We start from the raw sequence: 19,618 nt of genomic DNA on the forward strand, positions 1-19,618 counted from the left end.
TTATGATTGCACCACTGCACTCCAGCCTGGGTGACAGAGAAAGATCCTGTCACTAAGAAAAAAGAAAAATTTGAAATACTAGATGAAAAGTAATGCTGCTACCTTTTGTCAAACGCACTGAAACACTACGTAGCACTTAAAATGAAGGTAGAAGTCAGGGACAGAGAGGAAATGGAGAAAAAAGAGAAACACAGGTTAAATTTCTGCTAGATTTTACCAGGTGGGCTAAAGAAATCCCACTGAAGTGTCGGCACCAGCATATTGCTAAGTGTAACGCGGGTACTGATTTTGAAATATTTTCCGATGGCCTTTCCCTTGTTATGAAACGAATTTTCTTTCTGTGCATTTTGACCCTGGGGAGGGGGCCAGGTGAATGTTGCTTTTGGAAGGAAACATGGTATAAGGGAAGCCACCGCCGAACAGGAAGAACCAAGCAGGGACAGCCAACCTTTTCTGACCCAGGGTAAAGAGGAGGAGGGAAGAGAAATTAAACAACGATGTCAGGTACCGATGTGTCCTCGTGTCCTTCTCCTCCCACCCGTCTTTTGGGGTCAAACCTGGGCAATGAGGAGCAGCAAAAAAAACCTGGTACTTGGGTCAGAGGAGATAGGTGTCCCTGTGTGACTCTTACTGTGTGACATTGGCTTCCTCTTTACCCTGTTGCCTTCTGGGAACTGAACCCTTCCCAAGGGTCATAATAGAAGAGTGTGGGACTTTGCACCTAGAGAGTGGCGTGGATAAGCCTTCAGCTACCGGTGCCTCCAAAGACCAGATGAAACAGGTCCCACATCAGCAGACACAGATCGAGGCCTGGGCCAGCCACTCCACGGCAGAGGCCAGCAAGGACCTAGGGGACATCATGCAGAACGAGGGTCCTCTCCCCAGTAAACCAGGCTCCATCTGAGTGGGCTGGTGTGAATGGGGGATAAGAAACCTAAAAAAAAAAAAAAAGCTGCTTAAGCCGGAATAGACTGAGATGCTCTTTAGTGGCAGGTTTTAGTCCCCAACCAGCTTGCCGCCACTGAGTGGAGGACTGGAGGCGAGAGTGGGCGGGGCACAGGGAAGGGGCGAGGAGCTGCAATAAGCAAAGAGCTTCCACCCAGGTATCACTCTCTCTGGATACCCAGGACCAGAGAGGGCGGGAAGAGCTGGGATCCTATACAAAACTCAGAATAATTCCTTAGGAAAGCAAGTGAGACTGTAAATGAGTTTAGAAAGTTTTCTATCTCAAGTAACAACAGATTTTTATTCCCTGAAGTGTAGAACCTACGCTGCGCATTAAACTTGGCTTCCCAGAGTAACTCATTAGCCAAACTTTTCATGGTCAAGGCACAGAGCTACATCCAGAACAGGCATAGTAGTCAAATATTTTTATGTCATTTATTCACTCTTCTTCTTCCTCTCTGGAATAGGTATAACTGACCTTTTGAAGATTCAGATTATTATTTTACTTCTGGTTATCACTTGAATTCCCTTTTTGAATGAAATGGACTTTTATTTACTTTATTTCCAAGGAGCTTGCATTGGTTCAGTGTGTATCCTCTTCCTTCTCCCATCTCTACCTTGCTCCTTTTAATGTAACCATTTCCCCTGCAAGATTAATCCTCACAGGGTTGTCATGAGGGTCACATGAGTGCTCAGAAAGCACTTAAAACAGTACTTGGCAAATAGTAAATAAACTCCCGGGTTTTTGCTTTTATGGAGATTCCTTCAGTTATGAGTAAGCCAATTAAGATGGCTTACTATTAATAATGAATTGATATGAACTGTAAAAGTAGACATTTGCTCCTCCATTAAGGTATAACCCACTGCCCAGCATACAATAAAATAACCCAGACTAAAATTCTGAATTTTATTAGAGAATATATCTAAAATACAACATTTATTAAGTTATGATATATTATTCGAATGGAAATATACTCTGTATCACAACTATAATTATAATAATTTTACAGATAATACTTCATTTACATCTCTGTAATTCAAAAGTCACTAAATTACAACATAATTCATTTCGAAGATAATTTTGCTACAAATATATAAGAATTTTTAAAGTTTTTCTCTATTATAACATATGAGAGTGCTGAACATTTATTTGATCTGATTCACATTACATAGAATCATGACTATTTTATCTGGTTTGCCTTGACCACTCAATTTATCTCATGATAGGGATTTGCACTCAACCACTCTACTGTCCTATGTTTTAAAAATAGCATTTTAGTGAACAATTGTGAGTGCATATCACCCTCCATGCTGTGCAAGAAGTCAAGGTACTTTATTCCTATTCCTTACATGACATTTCTCCATTACAGAAAGACTACTACTACCTACTACCATAAGCAAAGCACCAACCAGCTGAGGCAATTCTGTCAAACATGACAATTGCTCTTGCTCTTCACATTTTATTAGTAAGCACGTCAGGACGTCAAGTGAAAGATGAAGCGTCCAAAAAACCAGACACAAAGCAGCCAGGGTCCAAATCACCAAGGTAGATTTGTGCTTAGGTAAAAGGAAACACCTGAAAATTCATTATTTGAATGTTGGCCGTGGAATCAACCTATTTGAAGGAAGCTTTGATCTGTCTGTTCTTTAGTGGCTGGGCCGGACGCCAGTTGTCCACCATCAGTTCCTCAGGCTCACCCTCCCCGTTGAAGTGAAGATTACGGAATTTCATCATCTAAAAGACACAACAAAAAATTGAAAATTAAAGTTTCACGATAGTATTCACTTACATGCTTGTGTTATATCTTAAAATGCATTCCCCAATATTCACAGCACTGTGTATCAGTGGCCAAAATTCAATATGATTCCCAACACATATATAATCATGTATAGATTATGTATGTATGCTTTTATAATAAAGCAATTTACATAAAATACACAAAAAGGTTGGTATCATTTTTGAAGGAAATTTTCAGTGAGCTTTTAATTTCAAAATTGATCAAAAGTCTATCAACTCATACTTAAAAGTCTATACTCATACCCTTTTAAACTTGTTTGTTTCCTGGTCCACCACTGTGACACAGGCAGCCCTTAAACAGTCTCCTACTTCATCAAGTTTCTTGAAAAGTGATGTCTCCCTTCCTCTGAACAAGACTTGATCTAAATGAAGAAGGGTGGCATGGGAAGGACTATAGCAGCCCACAAATCAACAGCCCTTAACCCCATCTCTTTTGTCCAGTAATATTCCCTCAATCACTCCCACAAAGTCAATTTCACCTAGGTCAACTATTATAGCATGCACAACTATCGTGACTGCAATGCAAGGGAATGCTCTAAGAACATCTAGGGTTGATACATTATGGCAGAATCCCAGTAATCTGGAAGACAGTCTGTTTATAAAGTACAATCAGATCAAACCAGTACAATCAATTTCTACTCTCCACTCCACTGATTAAATTACATCCTCATATCAGTCAACTTGACTCTATTTTAGCATCACAGAGAAACAACCTCAGTATGGAAAATATAGGTAGCAGAATTAGAAGATCTCTTTATATTACCCACATCCATCCCTCCATACCTTCTCACTATCAGACATCTGCCCTCCTCCTCTAAGCCTCAAGTGGGTAAATTTCTAGGTCTTAACTGACCATGGTGATCACATTCCCTTGCTGTTGACTAAGCAAGAATCACAGTTCTAGCTAGGGAAATGTGAAAGGTTTGGTTGGGAATATCAGGGAACAGCTTCTCTGCTCCTATGGAACCAATGGAAGATGTGTTCCTTTCCTCCTCGAAAGGTGGTTATACCTGGATGTAATTCTCAAAATGCTCTTGCAATCACCTTGAGGGTGAAGTCACCAATGACCAAGGCAAGGTCAATGGAACAACAAAGGAGGAACCAGAGCTCTGGGCTTCCTGAGGTGAGCATGAGTCCTCTGGACTCCATGTCATAGGATATGAAAAACAGCCCTATTGGTATTTTGCCAATATACACAATTAATATATCTAGTTTAATACCACGTACTACCTTAAAGGGAAAATTCATGGCACAGGGACTACCGGAATAGGTTCAATTGCCCTTACCTATGTGTGTATTTCTGGCCATGAGTATGTGTGTATACAATAAATCCATTTGTTGCCTCAGCTCTGAATGTTAGACCATGATGTCAAGGTAGATTATTCCCAGTGAAGGAAGAAAAAAAATTTTCATGTTTTTAATTATAATTCAAACACTGCATCTACAAATAAGAAGTGGCATTATTATAACCTTTCCTTATGCTACTATTTTAAGAAGGTTGCTCAAATACATTATGACCACAAGGTCAATACTCAGCTGACAGACCAGTCAAGCATATTATTTTTTTTGGCCCACTTTGATATATTACAAGTAAATTTCTAGTTAGTTATAGATGTCCTCTAAAGAAAGATGTGGAATATCTGTAGTACTTATGAGTTAGTATCTAAAGCAGAACACAGAAATAGAATCCTTGCTCCCGGACCTGATTCTGCCATGAAGTAGCAAAGTGGAAAGCATTTCACTTTTCTCAGACTGTTTACCACTACAATTCTAGCTTAGCGAATTGAGAAGGTTGGATGACATAATATCTGGTGCACATTGCAGCTCTAAACTATGATTCCGAATTTTTGTAGGTTTAAATCCCACTACAACTACAGAGACAGTTATCATTTTTAAGACTGTTGGCTGTTGACTCGCTTCATAAATTATTCAGGATCCAAACTCTTGTGAATCCTAAGGAATGTCCATTTTCTACATTTCAACTGTGTGCTAAGAGACAGTCTAGGAAAAATTCACTTGTATCCACTTTGGTGAAGTGAATTAGAAGCTGCATTAATCACTTGAACGTCACAAACTACATTGTATTGGAAATGTAAGAATATCTGCCCTAGGCCTCTAAAGCAGCTTGGAGTGAGTTTTAATAGATACTTTTTCTCCAAGGGATGATTTGCATTTTTGTCAGGATTCAGAAATGCATGCTGATATAAATAAAACTGCAGAAACCTCTGATGGGAGTGAGCAGTAGGCTGGAATTATCCCTGATACCTATGTAACCTTGACCATGAAATCCCATTTTTCTGAGTTTCAGTTTCCTCATAACTGACAAAGAAACCATTTATTAGGTGATAGACACATTTCTTCCTGAATCTTCACAATGACTACCCAGTTTTACAGACTAAACAAACTGCCTAAGGTTATGGTTAATAACAATAAATATTTGCTGAATGCTGTTTGTTTGCTAAGCACCGTCACGGGCACTAGTTCCATAGCAGGCGGTAGCGGAAGGGGGATTAAATCCCAGGTCTGTCTGACTCCAGAGGCCAAGGTCTTCTGCCTTGACTAAACACTCCAGGTCTCTAAACAGGCCTCCCGTTAGAAAACCTACCTGCTCCTTGCTGACACTGATGGGTTCCTTGAGCACAATCCAGGTGACACATTCCAGAAGAGGAGGGGTGGTCAGTGAGCCCAGGTAGGTCCAGTAGTCCAAGCTTTCAGGAAGGAGGCCACGAGGGTCAAAGTTAGTGAAGACGGCATGCTTACCCTGGAACAGGGCAAAGACACAGGTTAAAACCATCACATCATCAGAGAGGAGGCAGGTGGGAGAGAGGGGGACACAAATGGGTATATTCCCCTCTGATAGCCAGAAAAGTTTTTTTAAAGAGTGGTTCTATATTCACCGGTAAACAAAATGAGATTAACAGAAGACATTTCAATTGGACATATAAATTGGCAGGTGTGAGCAAGGAAAACTGATTCTTATTTTCACCTGTCCATTTTTCATCTTGTCCTCTAAAATAATCCCTTATGTAATATTTTCCATTAAGTCATTAACTGATCACACCCAGTATTTTAAATGAGACTACTGCCAGTAAAATGATGCAATTTTAGTTTGCAATAACAGAAATAGAGTATCCTCGATGAGGAGGTGATTTTTATTGCTGTCCTATTTGATGACTAGATCAGAACCAAAGAACTGCATTCAGTTCTGGACACTACAATCTTAAAGCAAACAGGAATGATTTACTAGGCGAGTGAAAGCTTGCTGCAAAGAGAGAAAATTATGTCATATGAGAATAGTTAAAGGAAACTAAAGATAATTAGCTGGTGGTAAGTGAAAGTCCAGAGTAGAGACAGAGTAGGGTTATGTAGAATGGAGATCAGGTTTATTCTATATAATTCAAGGGGATCAAGCTAGGAGTGAAAGGTGAGCATTTCAGAAGACAGGTGCTGCATCAATGTGAGGATCAGCTTCACAGAGCCAGGGCTGCCACTGGAAGTCACTGTGGTGTTTAAGTAGATGCTCAATGACCTCAACACAGCTATGCTGTAGAGAGCATTTAAACACCGGGTGGATCAATTCAAAGAGGTCACACAATATAAATCTCCATGAAACAGGGCCTCAGTTATCTTGTTCACCATCGTATCTCTTGCGTTAGCAAGGTGGCTGGCACGTAAAAAATACTCAACAAATGTTTGCTGTATGAATGAGTGAAAAATTTGACCAGATGATCATGACCAGTCATGAGATTCTCTGACTTTTATGTATGGATGTTCAAATGATAGGGAAGCAAGATTAAATAGATACATGACTTAGAATTATACTAGCTTTAGGAACGACTTTTGGAGAAAGAAAAGATAATTAAATATACGTACACAATATTTTACCTTTTACTCATTCAAACACTACATGTCATCCAGACTGTTCAGTTTGATCAAAAGAAAATCCAAAATCAATGGAGTATTGAAAATAGGTACTCTACTAAGGTGGCAGAGAATTCCATTTTACCTTTGTTTTTATAGAATCCAGAGCATCAATGACTTTCTGAAGACCTGGTTTAGCACTGCCAATCTATAGAAAAACACAAGGGACAAGATGCTGTAACCTAGGTGGTACTGTAACAGTTTTGATTTGGGTGACTCTGTTATAAAATTTCTCCAAATAGTGAACCCAAATCTGCCACTTTACAGAAGCCACACATCAGTCTCAGCTAGATGACACTGGTACCATGGACTTCCCTGCTTTCACTGAATCTTCAGCCTGCCTCTTCCTCTGCCCACATGGTCCTCCTGAAACCACCCGGTCAAATGTCCCCAGTGATCTCCAAAACCAGCAATATTCTTCAAGTGCTTACCTTAATTTGCTTGCAGGCTTTTACGCTATTGTCTTCCCTTCTTTTTAAAAATCGTTTCCTCCTTTGGCTTTCCCTGTGCCCTCCAACCTCTTAGTGACTCCCTTGACTCCTGTATTCCTTTTTAGTCATTCACCTCTTTCCCCCTGCCTTAAAGGCCTTATGTTTTACAGTTTCTCAGGGCTGCATCCTGAGCTACTTTCCCATCTCCCTCTTTATGCCGGCCTTGGATCATTTCACAGACTCCTGTAGCTTCCACCTCAACCTATGAATCAGCGCTCATAAATCTCCAGCCCAGACCTTTCTTCACTGCCCTTTACAACTGTCTAGAGGGCAGCTCAACCTGCTGAGTCCCCCTGTTGCCTGAAATTCTCCAGGACCAAGTCACTGTCCTTCTCCCCTCCAGAATTTGATCTTACTTTAGCATCATGTAGTAGTTCTGTGTAGCTTCAGGTTAAATTAGAACAAAACAAACACCTAGCAGTCGTGCAAAGCTGACCTCTTTATGTCCTTCCCATTTACATCCAAATAGTACCTGATAAATACCCCTCAGATTGTCTTTTTTGTCTTCCTTCTGCTGCTACCAGCAGATACAGAGGGGGAAATAAGACTGAAAATATTTTGGAGCCAAAGGCATTTCCTACGTTCTTTTGTAGAATGTTCTGTTTGCTATGAATGTTCTGTCTGGTCAACCTTTCTTGAAAACGGGGAAAGAAAAGCACCGGGCCGTCCACTAACCTTCATAAAAACACCCACAACAGCCAGCCCGTCAGGGTGTTGCGCAGCTTTTCCGAAATCCCCGTACTTGGCGTTCCAGTGAACCAAGTGAAGCTAAAGCCCATGGGAGACAAACCCACAATGAATGATTTACGTAATAAAAGCTTATAGATCTTATCCAGTGATCTTTTCCTCACAGCCAAAGGTTACTGAAGAAGGTAAAAATGTAGATAATTTTAAATGAAAACTTTCTTTTCATTTTAATTCTAATTATCCACATTAGCACTTGGTAGAATGGCAAGCGATTTCATCAACAACTGCTAAGACAAAGAAACGTATAGTTCTGAGGGAAAGCACAAATTAATGAATTTAAATTCATTTACTTTGTGCAACTGGTGTCCTTGGAGACAGTAGAGAAAGTTTTGAGCCTTAATTGCAATGTCACCATTAAAGGTTATAAAAGCAAATGTGAAGGTCTTTTGTAAAAGAAGTAGTTCACTTACTGTGAGTTGAGTTTACAAAATTAAGCTTTTGAAATTAATGCTAACTGTCAATTTACAAACATTTTGACCTGGAGATAAATAAATCATCTCTTACCTCTGCAGCATATTTCTTTTTGTCCACAGTGTGCTCAGAACCTTGCTCATCTAGGGAACCCCAGTGAAAGTGAAACTGAATCAATCTGTAAGTGCCATCGAGGGGTCCTCCTTTGAGCACTAAATTTAAAAAATATATATGTATTATACATGTGTGTACACATATACACACATAGACATGTATGTACACACATATACACATACATACACACATGAAATACATAATACTAAATATTACCATCCTCAGTCCCATTTTATAGTACTAAATGTATACCTTTAGCCACATTTTCACTCTGTGAAAATTAAATTAAAATTAAACCCAGACTCCAGTTTAGTCTACACTGCTGAACAAAATCATTTCAATTTTTTTGTTTGTTTTGTTTTTCCTCACATGTGTTGGCTGAAAGATGGATGCTTTTCTCATCTTTCTTTTCTGAGCACAGTGATACCTCTTTTCTGGGTTTGTTTTGGAGTCATATGTTCACGTCCAGAGAAAGGAAATGTTAAATAGAAATAATAATTCCTCTGTGAATCACTTAGGAAGAGCCAATGAAGCTGTGTGCCAGTGCAGTGGTCTGCTGCACACGCCTGCAAACGTGGGCACCTGTCTTCTACCACGGCCCAGCGGCTGCCCTATAGCCTGCCTTGCTGCCCTTTGTACCAGTTCCTACATACTAGAAGTTGTGAAATAATGAGCATTCCATTGATCTTAACATTATAAAATCCAATTGTCCTCACATAGGCTTCCCAAAGCCTTTAAAATTTGGATTGTCACTGCTGCTAGGTAGCTTTGTCCCCATAAAAATTTTCATTGAACCTCTTTGGCCTTAATTCCCTAATCTGTAAAATGGATTCATTAAATTATCTATTACTTTGCCAGTAATTTGCTGATCATTTTCCACATGCAGTGTAATGTGCTCTATTATCTCCAAGAATTTAAAATTCTAACTATCCCATGATTCTACTATTCTGGTATTAATATAACTTTATTCAGTAAAATCAATAGTAGAAATCACATTCTTAGACTACTGTAAATATTTAATGAGTTGTGTCTTGAGATAGGATTAAAATCGTGGGAAATCATCCCCCCAAAAACTTTTTACCTAACTTATAAGTATTAATGGGATTTAACCAAAATATTTAAAAGCTTTTAAAAGTAGTTTAGTGCTACTATTTTAATTTCACTTTTCTAGTACTGAGATTAAAACATCTGTTGCTATACATGTATCTTATTAGCTTTGCTTTATAATTCCACAAAATAGTGAGCCCAGACTTACTTTAGCTTTGCAAAACAAAGGGACGAGGTCTGTGCAAAGTTTGTTCACTTAGCTTCACCTAAATATGCTTAAATGAAAGCAACAGCCATTCATCTATTCAAAGTAAAAGATAAAACTGGCTGGAAGATATTTAGGCAGGGGGGCCTTCCTGGGGCTCCTCACGTAATCTTTGGCTGCCACCTCTTCCTTGCAATAGGCCAGAAGAAAAAAAGAAGAATGAAAACAGAAAGAACAACTTATAAATGGTGTTATATTACAGATCTGTTAAGAAACATACATTCTGATAAAAATCACATCTCTTGAAACACAAAAACAACTATTGTAAAAGTTTATTTTTATCTGATCATTCAGTAAGGAAAGAATGAGTCTTAGCCCTCAATACTAGACTTTTTCAAAAATAAAAGAATTTCCTTTTTTTTTTCATAACAATATATCCTAAAAGTGAAATATGTTTGTGAAATAAATTGATACTGAAAAAAGGTCTTTATATTAACTCTTTAAAGATAGTAACAGATGGGCTGATAATAAAAAGCCAATGCCATTTGTAACAACATTAATTCTACCAGGTGGCAAAACTCATTAAATAAAACCATATTAAGCATCTGAGATAACTGATTTTCTAAATGTATCTGCTTTCCACCTGTGAGGAATCATACCAGTATCTTACATTTTAAAAAGAATAAAGCTTTTGCTATTTATTCTTATTTTCTCTCTTGTAAACCTTAAAATTTCATTTTAACTTACTTGTTTCAGAGAATATTTAGAATTAGGCAAGAGTGTATATAAATTTTATTAAACAAGACTTGCTAATGAAAGAAAGAAAAAGAAAGAAAGAAAGAAAGAAAGAAAGAAAGAAAGAAAGAAAGAAAGAAAGAAAGAAAGAAAGAAAGAAAGAAAGAAAGAAAGAAAGAGAAAGAAAGAAAAGCAGGCAGGCTGGCTCTGGGTTCAATGATTAAACACACTCAGTGCTAATCTATTGTCACCATACACCTGTTTTAGCCCTTGTTAAAATATAACTTATTATTATGAAGATTAGAAACCCACTGTAACTAGGAAAAGTTACTAAGTCCTTAAAGTTAATTGCTACAGAAAGCAGCACATCTGGCCTTCTTTAACTAGTTCATTATTTCTCAGCAAATTCTTACCATGGAGTTTAGGCAAAGAAGTCCCCCAATAATATTGTTATAACAATAAATTGTTGCAAACTCTAATAAAGGTAGCATACATGTTTTCATTTGAGAAACAGAAAAGATCACATTTTGGTTTAAGATAAGGAGCTTATGCTGTATTCCAGATCTACTTATTTACTTGTTTTGATTACTGTATGCCATTTCCTAAATTTTTCCTATTTAAAATGAATCCTGTTTTCTAATGCAAAAATAATCTTTAAAAATAGCAGAAATTTCTCACTGCACTTTTTTTTTTTCTATAAAATCCAGCCATGGTAGTGGGGCTCTAAAAAGCCAATGATTTATTGTATCATGGAAACATGTTCCATGAGGGATGGAGATACATAAATAGATACATAAATAAGGTTTTCTACTCTAATATTTTTTTCAAGACTCCCAAAATTTAATTTGAATTCAAATCTCAAAACTAAGAGCTCCAGTCAATTTTAATTTTCATGATCTGTCATGAGTTATATATACTATAGATAACACAAACTAAGTACCAAGTAAAATATTATAGAACAATCTGTCTTCCTATACACGTTATTTGGGAAAACTATGCAAATTATGTTTTTATGAAAAATAAGAGACTCAGTAATTTTGAAAAAAATCAGACTACCTATACAAATTAAAAACTAAAAATTTAATATTTTTGAATATTTTTCTTCCTGATCACTTACTATTACTATTTAATTAAAATGCATTGGAATAATAAGCCAAAGACCTTAGTGAACATTAATAATCTCTTAAATCCAAAATACAAATAAACTCTTCCCAATAATCCTTAGTTTAAAATTTAAGCGATTTCCTACTAACGAAGCAAATGAATAATTCTACAGAAAACTTGGCATTTCCAGGAGCTGAACCATCTTCTCTAAAAATAACCTGAACATTTAAAAATCCTACATTACTGTTTTGTTTATTGGCAGTAGCCAATAATCCTAGGCCTTCGTGTCAAATCTTTTTCTCAGACATCCATATTTCATTTTTTTAAAGCAATAAGATGTTTGGCTCTTTCATGAGAATAAACATTGTCAAAATTCAAGAGAACAGAAGTTGTAGTTTAACCTATATGACAATTATACAGGAGTAAAAGAAAAGCTCTTTGATGTAAACATAATCAACTACAGCATGTAGAAAGCTTTGGTCAGTTTTCTAGACATTCAGGGTTCTGCTGCTACCATTAACCATGTGCGTGACAAGCCCTGTTGTTTGTTGTTGTTATGCTTCTTTTTAACTTATGATAGCTGTGGTAAGAAACATCTTAGTGCTTCAAAACCAAGTCCCTGAAAGTCCAGCAGGGCCCATTTATGAAGATCTATTATGTCACACAGATGATGATCTGCTAAAATTGAGCACAAGTAAACTCATTCTGGTTCCTTCTTTCTTTTTTCTTGAAATAGCATATCTAAAAATTACAATTTCAAAAAACCATAAATGATTTAAGAATTGTATATGAGTTGGCCCAATAATTCTAGCACTGGCTTCCAATATTTGCCCCTAACTTTTCAATAAAGTAGGACAACTTTAAACTCATTAATAAAAGCGAAAAGCAGGAGTTAATAATTTGACTGCCATTCTTTTCTCCCAGATAAAGCTGATAATAAAACATCTCAAGCAGGGAGAGTTATTTTTTAATTTAAATGACTTAGCAATTTTTCATTAATTTCAGATGAATTTAAGGTGGTTTATTTTTAAAGGAATTTAGAAGATTGAGGAGAGCTTTAATCCAAGCTTCTAGTTAAAGCCTATTAACTCCACATTTAAAAAGAATTCTCTCAAGCTTAAACATAGCAATAAACTCAAGCTGCTCAGTTCCTGATACCCAAAAATTAAGTTTGGGTATAAGGTAACATTAGGACATCGCAGTGAGAACCTGAATTTATGAGAAGTGCTAGAAGGCTGAAATCTCATTAAATGGGGGTGAGTAGGGTGGGGGAGAGAGTGTAGATACATGAACTGCATTTAAATACAGGAAATAAGGGGTAAAGGATATCTAAAAATGTTAACACTATAAAAATAACTCCTAACCAAAGGGATGTTAAACTATGGATTTAAAAACAATTAAGTAACCAAAACAAATAAATTATTTTTAGACTTCAATATATAGAAAAGTATATCAGTTTTTTAAAACATGCTGTGTACAAACTAAATGTTAACTATGATTATCAAAGATTCTTATTCAAATTCTATTTTTAAGTGATTGTCATTTAATCTATCTAGCAAACTAAGAAGGAGACGACTTCGCAAGTTATTTAAAACTCTTTAGCTTTCTGTTTCTTCATGTTTATTTTAAATGGGTTTGACTAGAGTATCTCTACCTTTTGTTCTAGCTTTGAGAGTCTATGATTTTAAAAAAAAAAGTCTAAAGGTTGTTTTTCCACATGGTACGATTTTTTAAAATGTATCCTGTAGATGTATTTTCTCTTACTATCAACATTTTGGTATATTCTGCATCCTCGTTTAACCAAAATAACTGAAAATGTAGGATAGGCAAAATTACAAAGGAATCTCTCATATGCAAAGGAGAGCAAGTCTTTCCAATATTCGCTCCTGACCCTTGTTTTTAGTACATACCTATTGCCCGTCTAGAGCACATACTGTGCTCTCTTAAGTCCTCTGGTGTTTCCTATTTCCCTTTGCCTGGAGGCTCGTCCCAAGACATCAAAGTCCTTCAAGCTTCCACATAAGCCTTATTTACCCTGGAAAGTCTTTCCTGACTTACACAGTTAGACTACTAAGTCTCCATGTTTCCATGGTTCCTCGGAAACGTCCTTTCTGTACTTACATCAAAGTGAATGTCAATGTCTACTATGTCTATGTCTTTCTACTTCACGTACCCTCAGCATGGGCCCTGGAGATGCAGGAAAGGGACCTGGCTTCCATCCTGCCTTCATGATGCTTAGCTTAGCATGCATTAAATTGGTGTTAGGAATGATTTTTATACAAGACCTATGTGGATAATACATGCGTCTCAAACAACATGGGTTGGAGTTATCTCAACCCCGTAGTTTTACTCTGTTCTACAATCTCACCAGAAGAAATATTAACAGCTGGGAAAATATGGCTAGCTCTAATTAGTTACTGCTCCTGGAGAAACCCATCAAAGCTTAACTGACATATTCATGGTAAAATATATAACAGTATGTTAACTTCATATATAAAATCAGGACATATTTAATATGACAAGTAAGGTGTTTTGGAATATATGAAAATAAAAATTTAAAATACCATCAAGCGATGGGAACTAATCTTAAAGCTCATTAAATAAAAAGTTTCTTCAGAAACCTTGTCACAGGCACAACAACTACAGCAATTTCCTGATAAAGGCAAATGGCACATAGTCATGACAACACCAGAGGTCATTCATGAAGAACAGCTACGTGCCAGGCACTGGGCTAGACGCTTTATATATACCGTCCCATTTAATCCTTCCTCTGTAGAAGATACTACTGTCACTCCAATTTTACAGTTAAAAACAACTAGAACGTAGAGAGGTTAAGTTACTCTTACTCCTAAAGTCACTGAGCTAGTTGGTGGCAGTGCTGGAACTCAAGTCTAGGTCTGTCTGGCCCCAGACTATGCTCATAGCCACCAGACTACAGTGCTGAAATCCACTTACTGGGAATATATATTACTGGAACAATTTATTTCACAATCATTTTTTAAAGAATACAGGGAATTACCTCATCTGCTTCCATTTGTTAGATATTTGTTTATTCATTGTTCCAAAAAAAGACTTTAAACATCTAATTTCTATGTAACATCTAATGAGGCATATATTTTGGTAGATATCACATCCATTGAAAACAATAATATCATTGTGGCTCTTAAAAAAAATTTGACAGCTCCAGACTAAAGTAGCTCACTTCTTTAAATGACTGGACATGAAATTTTATAGCATTCTTTCTGTATGTATAGTACCTCGAGACCTTTGGCTTTGTCATATTATAAATATGTAGTATTCTTGAAATTTCAATTTCTTGAAAAAATAAATTGTTTAATTTAATTATTTGACCATTGTTTCTTCTGAGTGAGAGGAATGGTTGGGAAGGCAATGTAGCAGAATCATTGAAGGGTCTTCAATGTACATCCACTACTGGATTCTTATAAATCATGACACTATGCCAGAATGTGTAAGTGTGAGTGAGTGAGTGTGTGTGTGTGTGCCTGTGTGTGTGTGTGTGTGTGTGTGTGCGCGTGTACTGGCAAGAGTTATACACAGGCACCGGTAGGGTGAAAACATTTCTCAGATCATCTCCACATTATGCCGCATCAACTTGTCTTCTAGAATCACTGTTTCAGAAAGCCAAGTGTCTTAAACTTTTAAAAAGAGGGAAGGAGGGAGCAAGAATTTTTTTCAAAACTGAACTGAGTATATTGTATAGGTACTGAAAAAGAATAGTCAACTTGACTATGAGTGTTACAATTACACACTATATAATATATTACTACCATAGGTCATTACTCCAAAACCTTGGCAACATTAGTGAATGTTTCCTCTATCTTCTCTCATTTCCCGCCACCACTCCCTGCTCTCTCACACCACCACCGAACAGAATGTGTCTACAGCACCATTTCAATGACCTTCAGAGGAAAGCACTCAGGAAAATAGGGCACTGGCACTTAAACCAACCAGTGAGCAAAGAAGGCAGCTACTATGTCTGAATGGGATTGTTCTTCCCTTTTAAATAAGAAAAAGGAAGCATTCGGTAGGCATCCTGTAAACAGCTCTATTACAAATAAATGATGGTAATTGGTTTTGTCAGTGATGGGCCAGATATGTCCCCCAAGCCTAAAACATCTTCGTTTGAGGAATCAATTTCTGGATAGATAGCAAGATAAGCTGCCAATTCTGAGGAATATTCATAAATACAATATTTTCCAAGAATTTCATTATTTGAAATTGTCAGGTTTTCATCACTCTTCTCAATGCTACCTTGAAGATAATATTCACTAAGATATATTTCTAATGGATAGGCACCAACTCTAGAAGACAAATATTTTACAATGGATCTTAAACGTTCAATTTGTACAAATCTCATCATTGCTGATCTTTATTGCCAGGGGACCTTGCCTTTCGTGATTTTTCACAAGCATATCATAGTCATTCAATGCCCTACATAAATGCCAGGACTTTTACAGGGGAGAAAGTCCCAGGACACTTCAAGGTAATTAGCCTACTTCTCAGAGTCTGGGACTTATCCAACATTATCAGAGTGGCATCTTGAGTACTGAGACACACTGTACTGTTAAGGGGTTTCCTGCCGCTGCTTCTGACTCCTTCCATTAAGCAGGGAAAACAGCTAGTGTTTTAAAGTCACAAGTTATTTTTTAAACACTGACCTGCATTGTCCTGGGAGTCATCAAACTCCACGTTGAAAGAGTGACCATTGTTGAGGATCCTCCGAGAAGTCGCTTGTTCATAGTAAACACTCAGAGGCTTCAGGGAAGGGTCATGCTTGGCTGCACCGGTATTGATGTCAACAGGGGACTGACGCTCTCCCTTGGCAATGGGAAAGTCCTTATGCCAGTGCTCAGGTCCTGGGGGCGGGAGGAGACACTCGTGAATCCCCCATTGTGGGGAGGGTACACCTAGACCCCTAAAACAGGGCAATGATTCCGGAGCCGATCTGCTCGGTTCCAATTTTAGCGGCACCATTTAACAGCTGAGTAACCTTTGGGAAAACACTTAATCTGTGCCTCAGTTTCCACATTTGTAATATGGGTTAATAATATCTTCCTTATAGATGTCCTTGGGAGAATTAGAATCGATACACGTAAAGCTCTTAGATCAGTGAGGGCCGTATTATATAGTCGTTTTACTGAAATTCAGCAACTGAAATTGGGCAGACACTAACTCTCGGGATTTGAGGTATGCAAGCTCACTCAAGTCATTTAAGCAGGTCCGGGTTCCTCCCCCGTGCCACGCACTGGCAGGGAGGACAGAGTCGCCGCTCGGGCCCAGGCTCCCTCCTCTAACGGCCGGGTCCTGCCTGCCTAGGAAGCCCCGCGGCCTCCAAAGGTGGGCCGCTCGCGCCGGACGCATCTTTCTCTTCACCCCGCCGACCCGGGGAAGCCAGATCTGTGGCCACGTTGAAGCCCGATTCCTGGTGACCGGCCTTTCAACGTTAGAAGTCGAGAGACGGAGAAAACTCGGAAATCAGAGCAATAGATTAAAAGGAGACCTAGAAAATGCCCCGGGACAGTTCCTGCCGAAAGCCTTAGCCACAGGTGGTGCTGGAGCTGGCGGGGTCTGGGGAAGGGGGTCCCTTAGTTTCTCTGCGATCAGCCACTGAAAATGTTCGTTATAACCCCCCTCCGCCGCCTCCTAGGTGCAGTCAGGACGGTCCCCAGCTCGGGCCCGGGAAGAACTGTCCTCGGGTCCCGCGGCCAGGGCTGTGCGCCCCGCTCTCCCGGGCCCGCGCGCCTGCGGCGGACGCGGGGATTCCTCGACAGTGGCCCGGAGCTGGGGCGACTGGGCATCCCCCGCGCGGGGCACCGCAGGTGCGGGCGCTCAGGGGCCCCCGTCGGCATCGGGACCCGGGATCGGGCGCCGCCCGCACTCACCGTTGTGCTTGCCGTAGCCCCAGTGATGGGACATGGTCGCGCGGGCGGTCGGGGCAGGGCGGGAACTGGCGCCGGTCTAGCGGTGGCTGCTCGGGCGCCCGCACGGTGTGTCCACGGGTCACGCCGCCACCGGCTTTTATAGGCTCCCGCCAACTTCGTGCTCGGGGGCGGCCTGGGGGAGGGGACCCCGAGTGGACCTGGGCGGCCCGGGGTGGAGGTGACGGGCGGAGGTGGTCTCCCGCGGTCGGGGCGGGCCGGGCGGGCGAGGCTCCGGGGGCGGGGAAAACGCCCTCTCCGCGGGCGCTCGGCGGGGCTGGCGCGCTCCTCTGCCCGTCGCCCAGCTCCCCGCGGTCGGCGGCCCGGGCCCCGGGTTCCCGGGCGGGCGGCGACGCTCCGAGCTCTCGGCGCGCTGCGGCGGCGGCGGCGGCTCCCGGGCTCCTCGGTCCGACCGAGGCTGCAGAGCATCTACGCGCACCCCATCCCCCTCCCGGGCGCGGAGTCTGGCGACGGCGGGGACTGCTCGGGCCCCGGGCCCCCGGTGTCTTTCATCCCCTGTCCCCATTGTGTTAGCATCCCTGGCCCCGTAGCGCTCCCTCCCCGCCCCATCGGCCCCAACCGCGCCGGGGTCGCCAGCTCCGAGGGCTCACTCTCCGGCGTCCGGGCCCTGGGGCGGGCAAGCGCGGTTAGGAGCTATGACCTTGGGGCAAATAGGGATAAGGTCCCTGCGGCGCTGGAGAGCGAGCAGCCCTGGGCGCCGAGAGCCACGCGCCCTCTGCTGGACGGCCGCGGAATAAAGCGAGAGAACGGCGCCGCCGCCTCTTGGGCCGCAGGCCCGGACTAAAGCGACCCGGGGAGATCGCATTGCGTTGTGGGCTGGCAGGGCCTCCCCTGCACTGCTCATCTTCTCCTTCTACCGTCCTTCTCTTTAAAAAATTAACCGTGGGGGAGGAGACTTTCTAGTTGAGTAATTGTTTTAAAATAACCAAAACTTTTCTAAAAATCCCTTTTCTCAGAAGACTCTAGTAAAAAAAAAAAAAAAGCAAATGTCTTCCAAAGACGTGAGAATTTCCCTGGCTGACAAAACTTGGAATCTGGCATGCCTAGGAAATCATTCACAATAATTTAACAGAAAGGACATTTTTGAGGCCAGGCAGCATTATGACTTTTGCGGGTCCTAAAACATTTTGTCTTGGTGGATCCCTTTTTCATTAACACACACACACATTGATATAAAGATTAATATCTTAATATTATATATTTAAACATTTTCTTTGACCTAAAACTTTTATTTTTGTTCTGATTTTAAAAGAAAATATTTTCCTAGACACCTAAAAGTATTGTGGACCTGAGGCACTGTGCTTACTGTGCCTGATGGATAAGTCAAGCTGTCCTGAGGTAAAGACAGAATTCATTTCCTACAAGGGAACTTTGCCACAAAAATGTCTAAAAGGGATTTCTGTTCTGTGGTCTCTGCAATCTTTTGAGGGGATAATATTAAAATTGGGGAGGTAGGATATAGTTTTGCATGATTCTATCAGCCTTGGCATCACATTACTTATATTTAAAAAATTGTAGATAAATAAAAGGATAAATTATAATATTAGTGTAAATGTTTGCAACGTTGGTCTCAAAATCACTATCTTCTATTTATTTCAGTCAATTCCACACAAATATGATTCGTGTTATATATACTTGTTCTTGTAAGACTCTAGAAAATTGTATGCCTCTGTATGTGGCCCTTTTGATTAATGTCTCAGGGGATTCTTAGGAAAAAGAGCAGTAATGAACCTTTTAGATTTCTAGGACCGTTACCAAATGTAGTTCATAGCTAAGAAGAACTTTTATTTGTGTCTCTGTAGCTGCATACTCTCTTAGGGGCCCAGTGAAACAATTTAAATTCCTTGCATAATTTTAGAATATTTACTTAACTCAGAAGGAGAAGGACTCCCAGTGCTGTAAGACTCTTCCCTTGGCCCTGAGGATATGATGCTGATAAATGCTGAGTTGCGTAAAAAGTCTATGAATGTAAAATGGGCTCTAAAAATTCTGTGAAGGTAGCCAGACTATTTGGTCAGCAGGAATTCTAGTCCATCATTTCCTGTGAAACTGGATTGTGGCTTTACTAACGGATGAAATAGGAGGATATTTGGGTTATTAAATAACCCTAAAACTTCAAACATCGCCAAACTGCAGTTCA

The 19,618-nt window shown here is 40.0% G+C and overlaps 1 protein-coding gene across 3 annotated transcripts; it reads right to left on the minus strand.

The window, feature by feature from the left end:
• Positions 1-1,841: 1,841 nt before the first annotated feature.
• On the minus strand, positions 1,842-17,656 carry CA2 (carbonic anhydrase 2). Of its 3 annotated transcripts, none has more exons than XM_045561850.1 (7): positions 17,422-17,656; positions 16,198-16,395; positions 8,407-8,525; positions 7,831-7,923; positions 6,750-6,812; positions 5,349-5,504; positions 1,842-2,680 (listed from the first exon to the last, which is right to left on the minus strand). In XM_045561850.1, exons 1-7 carry the CDS (start codon positions 17,453-17,455, stop codon positions 2,561-2,563), a joined length of 783 nt encoding a protein of 260 aa, XP_045417806.1. In that variant the 5' UTR covers positions 17,456-17,656; the 3' UTR covers positions 1,842-2,560. The 3 variants fall into 3 exon arrangements, with proteins under 3 accessions (XP_045417806.1, XP_045417803.1, XP_045417805.1); XM_045561847.1 differs by lacking the exon at positions 17,422-17,656 and adding an exon at positions 16,741-16,996; XM_045561849.1 differs by lacking the exons at positions 7,831-7,923; positions 17,422-17,656 and adding an exon at positions 16,741-16,996.
• Positions 17,657-19,618: the final 1,962 nt, after the last annotated feature.

Source organism: Lemur catta, chromosome 9 (assembly GCF_020740605.2).
Source record: "Lemur catta isolate mLemCat1 chromosome 9, mLemCat1.pri, whole genome shotgun sequence".
Classification (NCBI taxonomy): Eukaryota; Metazoa; Chordata; class Mammalia; order Primates; family Lemuridae; genus Lemur; species Lemur catta.

Coding starts and splice junctions, on each gene's coding strand:
- CA2 (XM_045561847.1), bottom strand. CDS start 16,900: ATGCGTCCGGCGCGAGCGGCCCACCTTTGGAGGCCGCGGGGCTTCCTA. Junction 5,505..6,749: donor TGGATTCTATAAAAACAAAG/GTAAAATGGAAT, acceptor GCCCTGTTCCAG/GGTAAGCATGCCGTCTTCAC. Junction 2,681..5,348: donor TCAGTGTCAGCAAGGAGCAG/GTAGGTTTTCTA, acceptor TGTGTCTTTTAG/ATGATGAAATTCCGTAATCT.